Below are 14,694 nucleotides of genomic sequence, written 5' to 3'. Positions count from 1 at the left end.
ATATATATATATATATATATATATATATATACACACACACACTACCGGTCAAAATTTTGGGATCAGAACGATTTTTAATGTTTTTTTACAGGAGTTTCTTCTGCTCATCAAGGCTGCATTTATTTGATCAAAAATACAGGGGACAAAAAAGTAATATTGTGAAATATTATTATGACATAAAATAACGTGTTTCTATTTTTTTTGGAACCCGTGATACATTTTTTTTCAGGATTCTTTGATGAATAAAAAGTAAAAAAAGAAGAGCATTTATTTAAAATAGAAATCTTTTCTAACAATATACACTACAGGTCAAAAGTTTGGGGTCAGTCAATTTTCATTCTTTCTTTTTTTGAAAGAAATTAAAACTAAAAGACAGAGACCCCCCCGCCGTGTGTTTCAGTGAGATTTTCACTGCGCTTGAAAATGAAAATGAAAATGAAGCTACACTTCAAGACTGCAGCTTGGGTGGAGACAACTAGAGCAGCGAAAATGTACATTTCTATTTAATTTATGTTTCTCACAGTACTACAGCCTTTATGAAATGAATATTATGTTATCACAAATTGTTAAATATATTACCTTTTGTCGAATAAATGCTTTGAAATGGGCATTTTTAAAGAGAGGCAGCACATCTGTCAGCACAGACGTGCAGTGACCATGTTTATATTCATCAAGGGTCAATTAATTTGAATATTTTAAAATTTTAAATTGTCATTCTTTAACAAATTAAACATGATCTGAAACTCAGTTGATTGTGTTGTTATTTCAAAGTCAACTTTTCATTAAAAAAGTAACATTACGTTGTCTGTCCACATAAAAACACACGTTACACACACAATGTAAATAGTGCACACAGAAAATGAACACGTTAATTTCTAGTTATGGTATTTTTTAATCAGTTTAGTGTCAAATGTAAATAATTGTAAACGCATGCATCCTGATCATTTATGTTTTGAAGTTTTCACTCCGAAGAGAAAGGAAAACTTGAAATCGCATCATATGACCCCTTTAATCATCTTTTTTTTTTTAATCAGTGCAAATTGTTTGCCCTTCTTGTCTTCAGAAAGATATGGAAATGTTATTCACTAACGTTTCACATGGTTCATGCTTAACTCACATGCCATAATTAATATCACGACACAATCATGCCTAACTCGCACGGTCCTTTATTAAAGCAGCAATTAACTTACATTTTAACCAAATAAAAGGATACTCATCTTTCATATTCATTTAAATAATGTTTTTTTCAGTTAAAATAAATAAACAGTTCACAGTTGATCAGTTAAATGTCAATTTTCGCCATTAAAAAATCAAGTTATGCGTGCTGTACGGAACGCAACCCTTATTATTTTCCGTACACTGGCGGAGGAGGCACTTTTCTCAAAAACTATTGGTCCTAAAGACATCAATCAAAGTGTGGCCTGTATAATGGGTATTCCCCCAGAGGTCTGCATGCAAGCTGGAGAAATGTTAACGCTGCTGTGGTTTGCTTCTGCAGAAGAGCTGTATGTGTCTGATAAACAGGGCAGTGATGTGGATGGAGACGGATCAGAGCAGAAGCCCTTTAAAACACCACTCAAGGTGCCTCATCCCGGCTGATGCAGATCATTTTCAGATTTTCATACTTGGTTTATCATTCCTTAATGCTCTTTGTAATCTTTCCAGGCACTGTTGTTTGTTGGAAAAGAACCATTTCCGGTGATCTATGTGGACTCACAGAAGGAAGGAGAGGTGTGAAACCTGCGAATAACACTTACTAACCAGCAACTAACAGTAGCAGAAATAATCATATCGATCTGTTGATTCGAAAGATTGGTTCCTGACATAAATGTACACTTTTACAATAAAAAAGGTATGATGTATCATCAATCAGGGAACCTTGACTCATTGAGGCCAATACAAAAACGACAAGTTTATAGAATTAAATAATCTATAAAATATTCAATTTAAAACTGATACAGTGACTGATAAGTGTTGTTTTTTTTTTAAAAGTATTTTCAGAATTTGTTTTCTTTTTGTATGCACATTATATACTGTTATAGTTTTTAATTAATATTTTGAATGCACTTAAATTTTATTTTAGTTTTTTCCATTTTTAGTTAAAGATTTAGTCATTTTGTTGTGTGTTTTTTGTCATTTATTTATTTGTTTATTTTTTGTAAATCTATATAGTTTTATACATTTATAATTTCTGTTTTAGTTTAAATTATTTTAGTACATCAAGTTAAAATAAATGAAAGTTTAGTTTAGTTTTTTATATTTTATTTTATTATAGTTAATGGCTATTTTATTTCAAGTATCAAGATTTTTTTAATATGTTTATAGTTTTAGTAAACTAAAATAACCATGTTATAATTATATATAGTGTATATGAATTCACATTGCCTAAATTTAACAGCTGTTTTTGTAAATTTAAATTAAATACAAATTTAACAGCTCTCAGCCTCCAATAAACATACAAGTTTAGGGTTTATTTAGTATTTACTTCTTGATGCGCAAATCTGTGCAGACATGTAAAAAAAAAAATATTATAATAATAATTTCCAGTCTAGTATTTTAAAATGTATGAAATGTTATATTAGCTATATCTTCTGTTCTGGAAAAAATAAATATAAAAAATAAAACAAATAAAAAATTAAGTATAAGACTAATAACATTGTCACAAATGTACATTTTTGTTTTCATGGTGCGTATACAATTTGTGCCTATTTCACTATTTTTAATATGCATTATTTAATATGCATATTTGGCAAAAGAACATGTTATAATGTAGTAAATAATAACTTACCAAAGTTCATAGAAATAGAAACCTTTTGTTTTAATGTTGTGGTGTGTTCAGCGTTGGGCCGTCATCTCTAAGACTCAGATGAAGAACACGAAGAAGCTCTTCAGTCGAGAGCAAATGAAGAATGAGAGCAAAGAGAAGAAGGAGGTACGTGGATCCTCTATAGACCCGTGATTCTCCACGTCACCGTCCCGTATGTCTGTTTTAACCTCTGTCCATCTGATCTCATGATGTTCAGACTGAACATGCTGAACGCAGAGAGAAGAATCTGGAAGAAGCTAAAACGATTGTCATCGAGAACGACCCCAGCCTTCCTGAACCCAAAACCGTGAGAGTTTCCTCAATTATGTGCATTGACTGTATAATGGCACTGAGTTATTCTGCTTTCAAGTAAAGCATTTTCAGCTGCATTTTATACATGAAAGGTGCTATATGAATAAAAATTTTTATTTTTATTATTATTTTTGCAGTGTGAGGATGGGTAGGTTTACATTTTATGCATTTAGCAGACGCTTTTTATTCAAACCAAGAAAAGAAGAACAAAGCAATTCAGCAAAGTTTTAAAAACAAACGTTTTGGGACACATAATGAGTCCGATCCGATTTCAGATTCTCCAAATTCTGTTTACTCAAACATAGTCATTTACATATGCATTACATCTGTCCTGAATTGCAGTCGTTGCATTCATAAGACATAAATAAACAACCGCACCACGGAACGTATTTTTCTCGTCAGGTTGAGAAAGTAGTCGAATATAAAGGTTTACATGGCTAATATGTTCCTTTTAAGACGATTTAATTATGGTGGATATGTACATTTGCGATATTTCGATATATTGCACAGCCCTAGTGTTAACCAACCCTTTAAATCCAATCATTTGATGTCTTTACTTTCCCATTGAACCATCAGTCCGATTATTGCTGCATTTCTAGGTGGCCTGATAGTCAGTGAAGCTGAAGTGAAAGTGTTCCTTAAATCTTCAAGTCAGTTTTCTGGTGTATTTTCTGTTACGCTCAGGTGAAGATTGATAAACTGGAGGCGCTGAGAGAGCAGAGGGTGAAGGTGTTCGGTTGGGTCCATCGGTTACGCAGACAAGGTGAGCAGATTTAGTTTTCTTCTACCAAACGAGCATCCAGGATCCAACAGCAGTCTTATTGAACGGCTCCAGTCAGAATCTACTACAGGAACATGCATAGTTTCAATGAAAACATAGATTATTGTTTGTTTTAAAATATGTTTGCTCGTGTTTTCTCAGGGAAAAACCTCCTGTTTATTGTGCTGCGTGACGGAGCCGGTTTCCTGCAGTGTGTTCTTATGGACAAACTGGTACTGTCTGTGTTTGTTGATGTTTTACACAATTAAAAATGGGTAAATTAGTTCTGTCAACCCTGTTAGTTATCAGAGCTGTTGGTTATTAGGATTAAAGATGGACGAAGTCCTAATTAAAAGAAAATTAAAATAGAACCGCGATTAAGGCAAAGTGATGCCCTAACTGCAGTTAGCAAATAAATAAATAAATGCAAAAAATGATATGGGATTAAGGCTGAGTGATGCCCTAATTAAAATAAATCAATAAAAATAAAAGCAAAGATGATATAGGATTAAGGTTGGGCAATTCATTAATTAAAAACTAAATAAATAAAAGTAGAAGAAGAAATTATATAGGCGTAAGATGAGGCGATGCCCTAATTCAGTGTTTTTAGTATTATAAACCAATCATAATCATAAAATTGTCATTAGGAAAATGTATATCAAAATATGATAGAATACAAATGATTGGTTATTGTCCAGCAGTGTATTTTATTTCTTAGCCAATCAAGTAAGAGATAAGAACAGTTTTTTTAACATAAATGAATATTATTATTATTATTATTACATTTGACATTTCTGTCCCCCTTCTGAAATGATTGTCCCTGCCCTGTAACATAACTGAATGATATATAAAACTTTAGCTATATGCAGTGTTGTCTTCCTTTTAGTGATCAAATAGGTTTTGTGGATCCACGTGAAATTTATTCGGTGGGAAAGGGGCCAAAATGGCTCTTTAGATGTTGAAGGTTGCAGACCCCTGCCCTAATTAAAAATAAATTAATTAATTAAAATAAAAGCAAAAAATTATATAAATGGAAGGTGAGGCAATGACAAAAATAAGAGCAAAAATTATCTAAAAATGATATCAAATAATATAAAAATGTATACAATTTTACAAAAATAAAATATAAATATAAAATTATTAATTATTAATGTACAAAAATTATAAAAAATATATTGTATAAATTATATATTATATAATAATTAAATATCTCAGAATTTTCTGCATATCTCAATATGATCTATTTTTATTTGGGTCATGTTGATGAATGTGTGTTGTGTGCAGTGTCAGTGTTATAATGGCCTGGTGTTGTCTACGGAGAGCACCGTGGCTCTGTATGGAACCGTGAAACCTGTTCCTGAGGGCAAACAGGTGAGACAATTACCCCGATTAATTAAGTAATATTAATATGAATTACTATATTTAAAGTTGTAGTTACATTTAGTCATATAGCAGACGCTTTTATCCAAAGCGATTTACAAATGAGGACAATTAGTTAATCTAAGAATGAAAGTTCTGTCATGATTTCTAAAATGTAGTTTATGGTTTTGTTCTGAAAGGCTCCGGGTGGCCATGAGCTGCTCTGTGATTTCTGGGAGCTGATCGGTCTCGCTCCGGCCGGCGGCGCTGATAACCTGCTGAACGAGGAGTCTGACGTGGATGTGCAGCTCAACAACAGGCACATGATGATCCGTGGGGAAAACGTCTCCAAGATCCTGAAAGTCCGGTCCACCGTCACGCAGTGCTTCCGGGATCATTTCTTCAGCCGGGGCTACTACGAGGTCATTCCCTGAACCATGTGTTAGAGGATTGGTTCACCCAAAAATGAAAATGTCCTCACTCTTAAGTTCATCCGAGATTAGGATGAGTTTGTTTCTTCATCAGATTTGGAGAAATGTAGCATTGCATCACTTGTTCACCAATGTTTCCACTGCTGTGAATGGGTGCCGTCAGAATGAGAGTCCAAACAGCTGATAAAAACATCACAATAATCCACAAGTAATCCACACCACTCCAGTCCATCAGTTAACATCTTCAGAAGCCAAAAGCTGTGTGTTTGGTAGAAACAAATCCATTATTAAGACACTTTTAACTTCAAACAGTTCCTTCTGGCCAAAATATGAGTCCATAATCCATAATAATGCTTCCTCCAGTGAAAAAGTGCATCTCCTGTTGTCTCTCACATCAAAATCCAGCCACATACAGTATTTGTTTAGAGCTGTTTTGGACTTTGGTTTTGTATTGTAATTGGTGCTTGATCTGTGCAGATTTCTCTCCTGATTCAGACCAGACCACTTTTTCACTGGAGGAAGCGTTATGCACTCGTATTTTAGTTAAAAATGCCTTAATGATGGATTTGTTTCAGCTTTTGGCTTCATAAGATGTTAACTGATGGATTGGAGTGGTGTGGATTACTTGTGGATTATTGTGATGTTTTTATCAGCTGTTTGAACTCTCATTCTGACGGCACCCATTCACTGCAGAGCATCCATTGGTGAACAAGTGATGCAAAAATCTGATGAATAAACAAACTCATCCTAATCTTGAATGGCCTGAGGGTGAGGACACTTTCAGCTAATGTTCATTTTTGGGTCAACTATATACGTAATTGTGCAAAATCTCGTTTTGAGGCACAGGATGAAGTTTGTTTTAGTAAACACAGATGTTTGTTTGTTGTCGTTCTCAGATAACTCCGCCCACTCTAGTGCAGACGCAGGTGGAGGGCGGCTCCACGCTCTTCGGTCTCGACTACTTCGGTGAGAACGCGTTCCTTACGCAGTCATCTCAGCTCTACCTGGAGACCTGCATCCCTGCGCTGGGCGACACCTTCTGCATCGCGCAGTCGTACCGCGCGGAGCAGTCGCGCACACGCAGACACCTGTCCGAGTGAGTCTGGGACCCTTCAGCATTCATTCAGTGAAACTGTTAAGTCCCTTCTTTAGCTATTAAAGGGGTCATCTGATGCAAAATTCACTTTTACATGTTGTTTGAACATGTTGGTGTTTTTTTTTATTTATTTTTTATCCCCCAAAATATATAAATGTTTGCACGAATCATTTGTGATCCAGCTTCACCTCCAGAAGAAGTGAGTATAAGGTTCTTTTATGAATCTTTGCAAATGGCCTTTCGTAATAATTAATAATAGTTTGCAAGTTTCGTGGCTAAATGCGGCTAAAGTAAACAGTCTCATGAGAACAGCTGGTCACTCCACGGAAGAGAGGGGCGGGGTCAGCAGAGCTCATTAGCATTTAAAGGGACATGCACCAAAACGGGTCGCTGTGAACGGAGCTGTTTTTGACGGTAAAAAGGGTGTTGTTTTACACTACCATTGAGAAATTTTAACCAAAGCATGTTATAGACTTTTCATTAAGACCCTAAAGAATCATATCAACTTGTGGAAAATGGGCATCTGATGACTCCTTTAAAGCTCTAGGGGTAAGAATCCGCTCGTCTCGAATGATTGACAGCCGAGACAACCATTCAGTAGTGACCTACGAGAGTAAAAACAAGACGGAGAGCAGCAAAGAGAATATATATATATATATACCCAAAACACAACTCAATGTCGTACAAGGACGTAACAGAAACAGACAGAAGCATGTCAGTGTAGTGTGTGTGTGTTCAGGTACACCCACATCGAGGCTGAGTGTCCCTTCATGACCTATGAGGATCTTCTGAACCGGTTGGAGGATCTGGTGTGTGACGTGGTCGACAGGGTCCTGAAGTCTCCTGCTGCGCAGCTGATCTACGACATTAACCCGGTATGACCCCTGACCTCACACTGAGCTTCACAGTCACAGAAAACCTGGAAATATCATAATATTTGACATTTTAGGCCTGGATTATGTTATTCAGGCATATAAAATTCATGGAAATTAACTTCACCATCATTGTAGATGTTGATTTTTATAGTTAATTTGTAAAATATCTTGTCACGTAAAATCAGTTCTATCATTAATGTAGTATTATAGTATTTATAATATATTTTTTATTTAAAGAATATTTATTTTATGTTCAAGTTTTTGTAACTGTTTTTGATTTTTATTAGTTTTTGTTTTTTAAAAACTATTTTATTTATTTTTATTCCAGTTTTAGTAATTTTAGCACTTAAACGTTAAATGAAAATTGGCAACTTTTTTGTCTTTTATTCTATTTCAGTTAAGATTTATTTTTATTTTATTTCAATTAACATAAATATTAGTTTTAGTTAATGATAACAACATTGCCAGAAACTGGAAGGGTTATAGAAATTCATCAAAAAAAGTTTTTTTTTTTTTTTAAACCTATTATTATTTTAATTTTTTTCTTTTTTTTTTTTTTCAGTTTTAGTCATTTTGGCACTTCAATTTTAAATGAAAATTAGAAATTTTGCCTTGGCAACTGAACAAAAATTAATAAAATAGTTTTGTTTAGTTTTTGTTTAATTAACTTTTTTTTCAATTAACATACATTTTTAAAAAAATATATACTTTTAGTTTTATTTAATGAAAACCGTTTTTATTTTATAAGTTTTTAATTCATTTTTATTTCAGTTTTAGTCATTTTAGCACTTCATCTTTAAATGACAATTATAAATGTTGCCTTGGCAGCTGACCAAAAATAATAAGATAGTTTAAGTTCTTTGTTTGTCTAGATTAATTTTATTTTACTTCATTTAATGGAATTAAATTTTTTTTTTAATTTTTAGTTTTTGTTAGCAATACCAACATTGTTACAAATGACTGGAAGGGTCATAGAAAATTGGTCAAAAGGTATGGAAGCTCTTAAATCTTTTTCCTCTCTCTCTTGCAGGACTTCAAGCCTCCCAAAAGGCCATTCAAGAGGATGAACTACACCGAAGCCATCGAGTGGCTCAAAGAGCACAACATCAAGAAGGACGATGGGACTTTTTATGAGTTTGGAGAGGTGTGTTTTATTGGATCTCATATGTTATTTCCAAGAGTGCTCAACTGCAAATGCTTGGATATTTGACCGTTTGTGTGTGATTTCTGCAGGATATCCCAGAAGCCCCTGAGCGACTGATGACCGACTCTATTAACGAGACCATCCTGCTGTGTCGCTTCCCAGCCGAGATCAAATCCTTCTACATGGAGCGCTGCGCTGAGGACCGCCGCCTCACCGAATCGGTCCGGATCCTCACTAACAATCACAGTGTTTAAATATGCAGATATATGGACCAATGAGTTACCAGAACAAAACTCAAGCTACATAAAGAAAAGACATTAATATGCAAAAGGACAAAAATGTCGGTATCAGCAGAGTTGTGTTCTAATTGGCTGCTGTGTGTGTGTTTGTCAGGTGGATGTGCTGATGCCTAACGTGGGTGAGATCGTGGGAGGCTCCATGCGTATCTGGGACGCTGAGGAGCTCCTGGAGGGGTATAAGAGAGAGGGAATCGACCCCACACCCTACTACTGGTACACCGACCAGGTATAGTTCATACAGACTACCATTCAGAAATTCATACTCCTATTCATCGGGATGCATTACAGTGATTAAAAGTGGCAGTAAAGACATTCATAATGTTACAAAAGATTTCTATTTCAAATAAATGCCGGTCTTTTGAACTTTCTATTCATCTGTGAATCCTGAAAAATAAAATGTATCACAGTTTCCACAAAAATATTGTGCAGCGCAACTGTTTTGAACATTGATAATAATCAGAAATGTTTCTTGAGCAGCAAAGCAGCATATTAGAATGATTTCTGAAGATCATGTGACACTGAAGACTGGCGTAATGATGCTGAAAATACAGCTTTGATCACAGAAATAAATTACAGATTAACAGATATTCACATAGAAAACAGCTATTTTAAATTGTAAAAATTTCACTGTTTTTATGTATTTTTAATCAAATAAATGCAGCTTGGTGAGCAAAAGAGACTTTCAAAAACATTTAAAAAATGACCTTGATATTTATGTATTTGGTCAGAAATTGTCAAAATTTTAAGTAGACATTGTTGGCAAGTAGAATCACCAAGTTTAATGTAAATGATAATTTATAATAATAAGTTTAATGTATTTAATAATTAATGCATGTTTGCAGGAAGAATACTGAATCCTTTTATTTTACATTCACATGCACCATTATAACAATGCCTAGAATCAAGCACCACTATATTTTTTCTTAAAATATTTTAATATATGAATAGTTCATTTGCAAAAACCGATAACTCCATTTTAATTTTTTTTTCAGAAATCACGTTTTTTTTTATTGCGCATTCCAAGTAATATCAATCAAACTGCACTTGGGTTGTTTTGATTGAGTAATAATAACTTAAACAAATACAGGTAACTTACAAAATTAAAGTTCATTGAAAGTATGTTTTTTTTTTTTTACATATTAAAAGCTTGTTTTATAACAAAAGCAGATAACTCCACATTTCATGTTTCAGAGTTAAAAAAAACACTCGTTTAATCTTTGTAATTTCCTCAAATGATAATGTAGACGCCTGACAAACGTTGTTGTTGTGATCATAAACTGCATGGTTGTGATTTTACGCAATACACGGAGCTTTTCCCTCACCGTTGTAACGCGCTGCTTTTGCAAGCTTCCGTGAAAAGGTTTCTGCTTTTATTTTCTTTTTTCGCCCTGAAGAAGATATCACAGGTTCATCAAGTTTGTCGAAATTATCCTCGATCACTTTTAGTCAGCTTTGACGAAACTCCTCTCAGCTAGCACGTCTTTTCAAAGTGAAAGTAGCCTTGTCACCTGACCTGAATACAGCGCGCTGATTCGCTAACATGGACTTATCGGCTTCTGTTCAAAAACAGCAAGTGTGCTTGTCGGCTTCTGCAGTAAAATGTGAACTCGCGATGCCTTGAAAGTGGACAAAACCGGCTTTTTTGACAAAACGTGTTTAAGGTTCAGATCGCGCTATAATGTGGAGAATAATGCACGGCAATCAGTTCATTTTTTTTAAAGTGGCGTTTATCGGTTTTTGCAAATAAACTCTTCATATGGTATGCCACGTGGAAACTTCTATGCCTTTTTTTTTGAGAGAGAGATAATGCAAATGTTGTTTATAAAAACAAACTAAAAACTAAGATTTGATTAATCGAAATACACTAGAAAAAAATTTACTTTGAAATAAAAAATTGCTTAGAAATTGGTAATAAATTTCACAAATAATTACAGAAACAGCAAGTAACACACTGAATTAAACATTAAATTTTGACAGAAAAAAAGACTGAAATAATATTTTTCTTTTAAAACACTCCGATAATCTTCAACTTCATTTTACAGTGTAGTTTGAAAATAATACTGTCGTTAAATTTGACAAAAATGCTACCAAAATCATTGCAGATGTTGAGTATATTGTCCAGCTGTTTGTCATCCGCGTGTGACTGTTTGTGTGTTTCAGAGGAAGTTTGGCACGTGTCCTCACGGCGGATACGGTCTGGGTCTGGAGCGATTCCTCACCTGGCTGCTGAACCGCCATCACATCCGCGACGTCTGCCTGTACCCACGCTTCATTCAGCGCTGCCGGCCTTAAGCACACACACACACACACACTCACTCATTATATAATAAATAATTTAATAAAAAACAAATTAACAAAATAATTTGCTTTAACATGCAAAAATATTTTTCATTAGCCCTGTGCTTTTGTCATATAACAAAATTAATTATTAATTGACACGGTGACATTAAATATGGAGGTCAAAACTGCAGAAACTGAAAATAAAATAAACTTTAAAAATATATTTATTATGTGTTTTTGATAATTGATAGACGTTAAATATGGAGGCCTAAACCCGCAGAAACTAAAAATAAAATAAATGAAAGAAAGAATAAAAAATAAAATGACAAAGAATTTAAAAGGTTAAAAAATAAATACTGAAAATAATATATTTTTAAAAAATAATAAAAATGACAAAGCCTATATCAAAATTACTAAAACTTAAATCTTAACTTAAAACTTAAAATATTAATAAATACTATAATAGTATATAAATAATTACTAAAACAACACTTTTGTTTTTTCTCAGAATAATGCAGAATTCATAATTGGATAAAAAATATGCTTTGTATTTTGTGGCTCTAAGATATAAATTAAAGAGATTTAATTGTCATTAAAAATATTATCACAATGGAAAAATTTAAATATCTTTATGTAAAATATAATTTCATTTTTTCCCCTATAAACTTGATCTGCAAGTGTGTTAAACATGCATGTTTTTGATGTTTGTGTTGTGTGTGTTTGTGCAGTGGTCAGGTGGAGTCCGCCGGTGAGTTTGTGCACGAGTGTGTTTCTCAGACGGCAGTCGACGGCCGCAGCAGCAGCGTTCGCCAGCTCCGCCGCTCCAGAGACTCAGGAGAACAGGTACAGCGTCTCCTGACCTCATGAACATCCACTCAACGCCTGCTGGGAAATCAGCCGCTCACACTAACCTCCACAAACAACAGCTTATTCTCTACGTCTGCGGAAAAACACCTGCTGCTGATGCTGTGGAGCAGAAGGGTTGCTTCTAGTTGTTTTCAACATGTTTAATAATAGAGTTTTGATCATCAGAACAAGTGAAGAACGTTTATTTCCAGAACCTTTCATGTACGAATGACACTTTAAAAGATTTTCACATTATTTCTTACTGTTGCAGTAAATTGTGAATATGGGCTTTTGCTTTTCAGTGCTGTTAAACATTAAAAATATTAAAAATTAACTAAAAAACAAAAATATAAATTGAAATAAAATATTATATTGAAAACCTAAACTTAAAAAATGTAACCAAAAATTAGAAATGTTGCCTTGACAATTAACTGAACTAAAATAATTGTGTGCAGGATTACAAAAATTACTAAAACTGAAATAAATACAAATTAAAGGTTAAAAATGACAAAAGCACAATCGTCAATATTTTGTGGGTTTTGCTTTTCAGTGTTGTTATTGCAAACTAAAACTATTAACAATAGTTAATTGAAAAATTAATTGAAATAGAGCTGAAATAAAATAAAATAGAAATATTATATGACAAAACTTTAACTTAAATGTAGACAAAATTAGAAATGGTACACTGACAACTAACTGAAATGAAATGTAAAAAAATAATACTTTTAAAACATTTTATAAAAAAGTTTTTTAAATTAAGTTTATGGTTAAAATTAATTAAACTGAAATAGATATAAATAAAAGGTAAACAAATATTTAAAATAACCCAGAAAATTATTATAACTTAAACTACAATTAAAATGAAATTTGAAAAAAATAAAAAGCTAATTCAAAATATCAATAAATATGCTATTAATAATGTTATATAATTAATACAAAAACAACACTTGTGTTTTCTCAGAATAATGCATTATTTATAACTGGATAATAAAAGATGTCTATTTTGACATTCAAAGTGGTTTTTGAATGCTTTATTTTGCATTTATGAAGTATTCAAGAAATGCAAAGCAAGAAAATACGTTAAGTTCTGAAATATTTCCTCCTCTGCTTGTTCCTGTGCAGAAGTCTCTTTGGGTTTAGTTTAATTTGGACTGGATTTGAATCCAGAACTTCTCAGTCTGTCTCAAGTAGGGTTGCAAAGGGGTGGAAAATTTCCGGAACTTTCCAAAAATCCCTGGAATAGTCCAAAAGATCCTGGAATGTTTCCGAAATTTACTGGAAATTTCCCACCTTTTTGCAACCCTAGTCTCAAGAGATCCGCTCGACTCAAACCCGTTGCATTCGTTTCTTCTGCAGAAAACCCAAAACAGGGATTCTGATGCTGAACATGGGCGGCCCGGAGAAACTGGAAGACGTGCATGATTTCCTCTTACGGCTCTTCATGGACACGGACCTCATGCAGCTTCCTGTGCAGAAGTAAGAGCGATCCTTCATAGAAACAAGCCCTGGAGGGGTTATAACCATAGACTGTATAAAAACATGGACGTAGTGTCCGACGAGCGTTTTGAAGCCTAAAGTAGGCGGAGCCAGCCGTCGCCATCTTGGCAGCGCGTCACCGCGTGTCACTCCTGTCCTTGTTGGCTTCACGAGAGAGAGCGGGAGGTTGCCGCTCGGTTATAACTCCGTAAAAGAGAAACCTGAAACACCTTTTATAGCTTCTCGCGTGTTTTTTATGTCTGTTGCAGTAAACTCGGCCCTTTCATTGCTAAAAGACGAACCCCAAAGATCCAAGAGCAGTACAGTAAGATCGGAGGAGGATCTCCAATCAAAGCCTGGACCACCATGCAGGGAGAAGGCATGGTCAAACTGCTGGACGAGATGTGTCCCGAGACGGGTGAGAGCCAAGGGCGAACGCTTACATGCGCTCAGAGATAATACACAAATACAGCGGCAAAAAAAAATAAAATAGAGATAAATAACATTAAATATATATATTTTTTAAAATGATTAAAAAGGGGTCATATGATGCGATTTCAATTTTTCCTTTCTCTTTGGAGTGTTACAAGCTCTTGGTGCATAAAGAAGATCTGTAAAGTTGCAAAGACTAAATGTTCTTTTTAGCAGCATCATATGACCCCTTTAAAATAAATAGAAAATACAAAAATGTATTAAATAAATAATAAAATTAATTGTACATAAAAAAAAATTAAAAATGCTTTATATTAACGCAATAAGCCCCAAGAAGCCGTGGTTATAACAGTGCCTAAAACCCCCTTAGCTGTTATAAATTCACTATAAACCACGGCTTCACGGGGCTTATTGCTTTTATAAAATGGTTATTCCATATACGTAGTAAGGTTTCGCAAAATAAAACAGAGCAAATAAATTGTAATGATATTAATAAAAACCGCATTCTTCCACCAAACAATGTAGTTCCTCAGAAACAGTTGTGGTTGCAACAAAGTGGTTGCCAAGCAACACACAAA

At 34.0% G+C, this 14,694-nt stretch overlaps 2 protein-coding genes across 4 annotated transcripts in view; both read left to right on the top strand.

Annotated features, from left to right (window-relative positions):
- nars1 (asparaginyl-tRNA synthetase 1) overlaps positions 1 to 14,694 on the top strand; it is a 34,649-nt gene that overhangs the window by 880 nt on the left and 19,075 nt on the right. For 2 of the 3 annotated variants that reach the window (XM_016548954.1, XM_016548953.1), the window contains exons 2-15: positions 1,499 to 1,581; positions 1,666 to 1,731; positions 2,840 to 2,932; positions 3,024 to 3,113; positions 3,803 to 3,881; positions 4,041 to 4,111; positions 5,163 to 5,249; positions 5,438 to 5,659; positions 6,565 to 6,764; positions 7,504 to 7,639; positions 8,670 to 8,783; positions 8,873 to 9,004; positions 9,177 to 9,308; positions 11,243 to 11,401. In XM_016548954.1, coding sequence (XP_016404440.1) covers positions 1,499 to 1,581; positions 1,666 to 1,731; positions 2,840 to 2,932; positions 3,024 to 3,113; positions 3,803 to 3,881; positions 4,041 to 4,111; positions 5,163 to 5,249; positions 5,438 to 5,659; positions 6,565 to 6,764; positions 7,504 to 7,639; positions 8,670 to 8,783; positions 8,873 to 9,004; positions 9,177 to 9,308; positions 11,243 to 11,374 — 1,637 coding nt within the window. In that variant the 3' untranslated portion in view covers positions 11,375 to 11,401. The remainder of the gene's footprint in view (positions 1 to 1,498; positions 1,582 to 1,665; positions 1,732 to 2,839; positions 2,933 to 3,023; positions 3,114 to 3,802; positions 3,882 to 4,040; positions 4,112 to 5,162; positions 5,250 to 5,437; positions 5,660 to 6,564; positions 6,765 to 7,503; positions 7,640 to 8,669; positions 8,784 to 8,872; positions 9,005 to 9,176; positions 9,309 to 11,242; positions 11,402 to 14,694) is intronic. The other variant, XM_016548952.1, reaches the window with a different exon arrangement.
- Positions 12,033 to 14,694, top strand: part of fech (ferrochelatase) — an 18,970-nt gene continuing 16,308 nt past the window's right edge. The window contains exons 1-3 of the mRNA XM_016548955.1: positions 12,033 to 12,205; positions 13,565 to 13,684; positions 13,954 to 14,102. Of these exons, the coding sequence (XP_016404441.1) occupies positions 12,051 to 12,205; positions 13,565 to 13,684; positions 13,954 to 14,102 (424 nt within the window). The 5' untranslated portion in view covers positions 12,033 to 12,050. The remainder of the gene's footprint in view (positions 12,206 to 13,564; positions 13,685 to 13,953; positions 14,103 to 14,694) is intronic.

The sequence above is a fragment of the Sinocyclocheilus rhinocerous genome, unplaced genomic scaffold (genome assembly GCF_001515625.1).
Source record: "Sinocyclocheilus rhinocerous isolate Xijiao unplaced genomic scaffold, SAMN03320098_v1.1 scaffold824, whole genome shotgun sequence".
Lineage (NCBI taxonomy): Eukaryota > Metazoa > Chordata > Actinopteri > Cypriniformes > Cyprinidae > Sinocyclocheilus > Sinocyclocheilus rhinocerous.
This window is presented reverse-complemented; position numbering and strand designations above follow the sequence as displayed.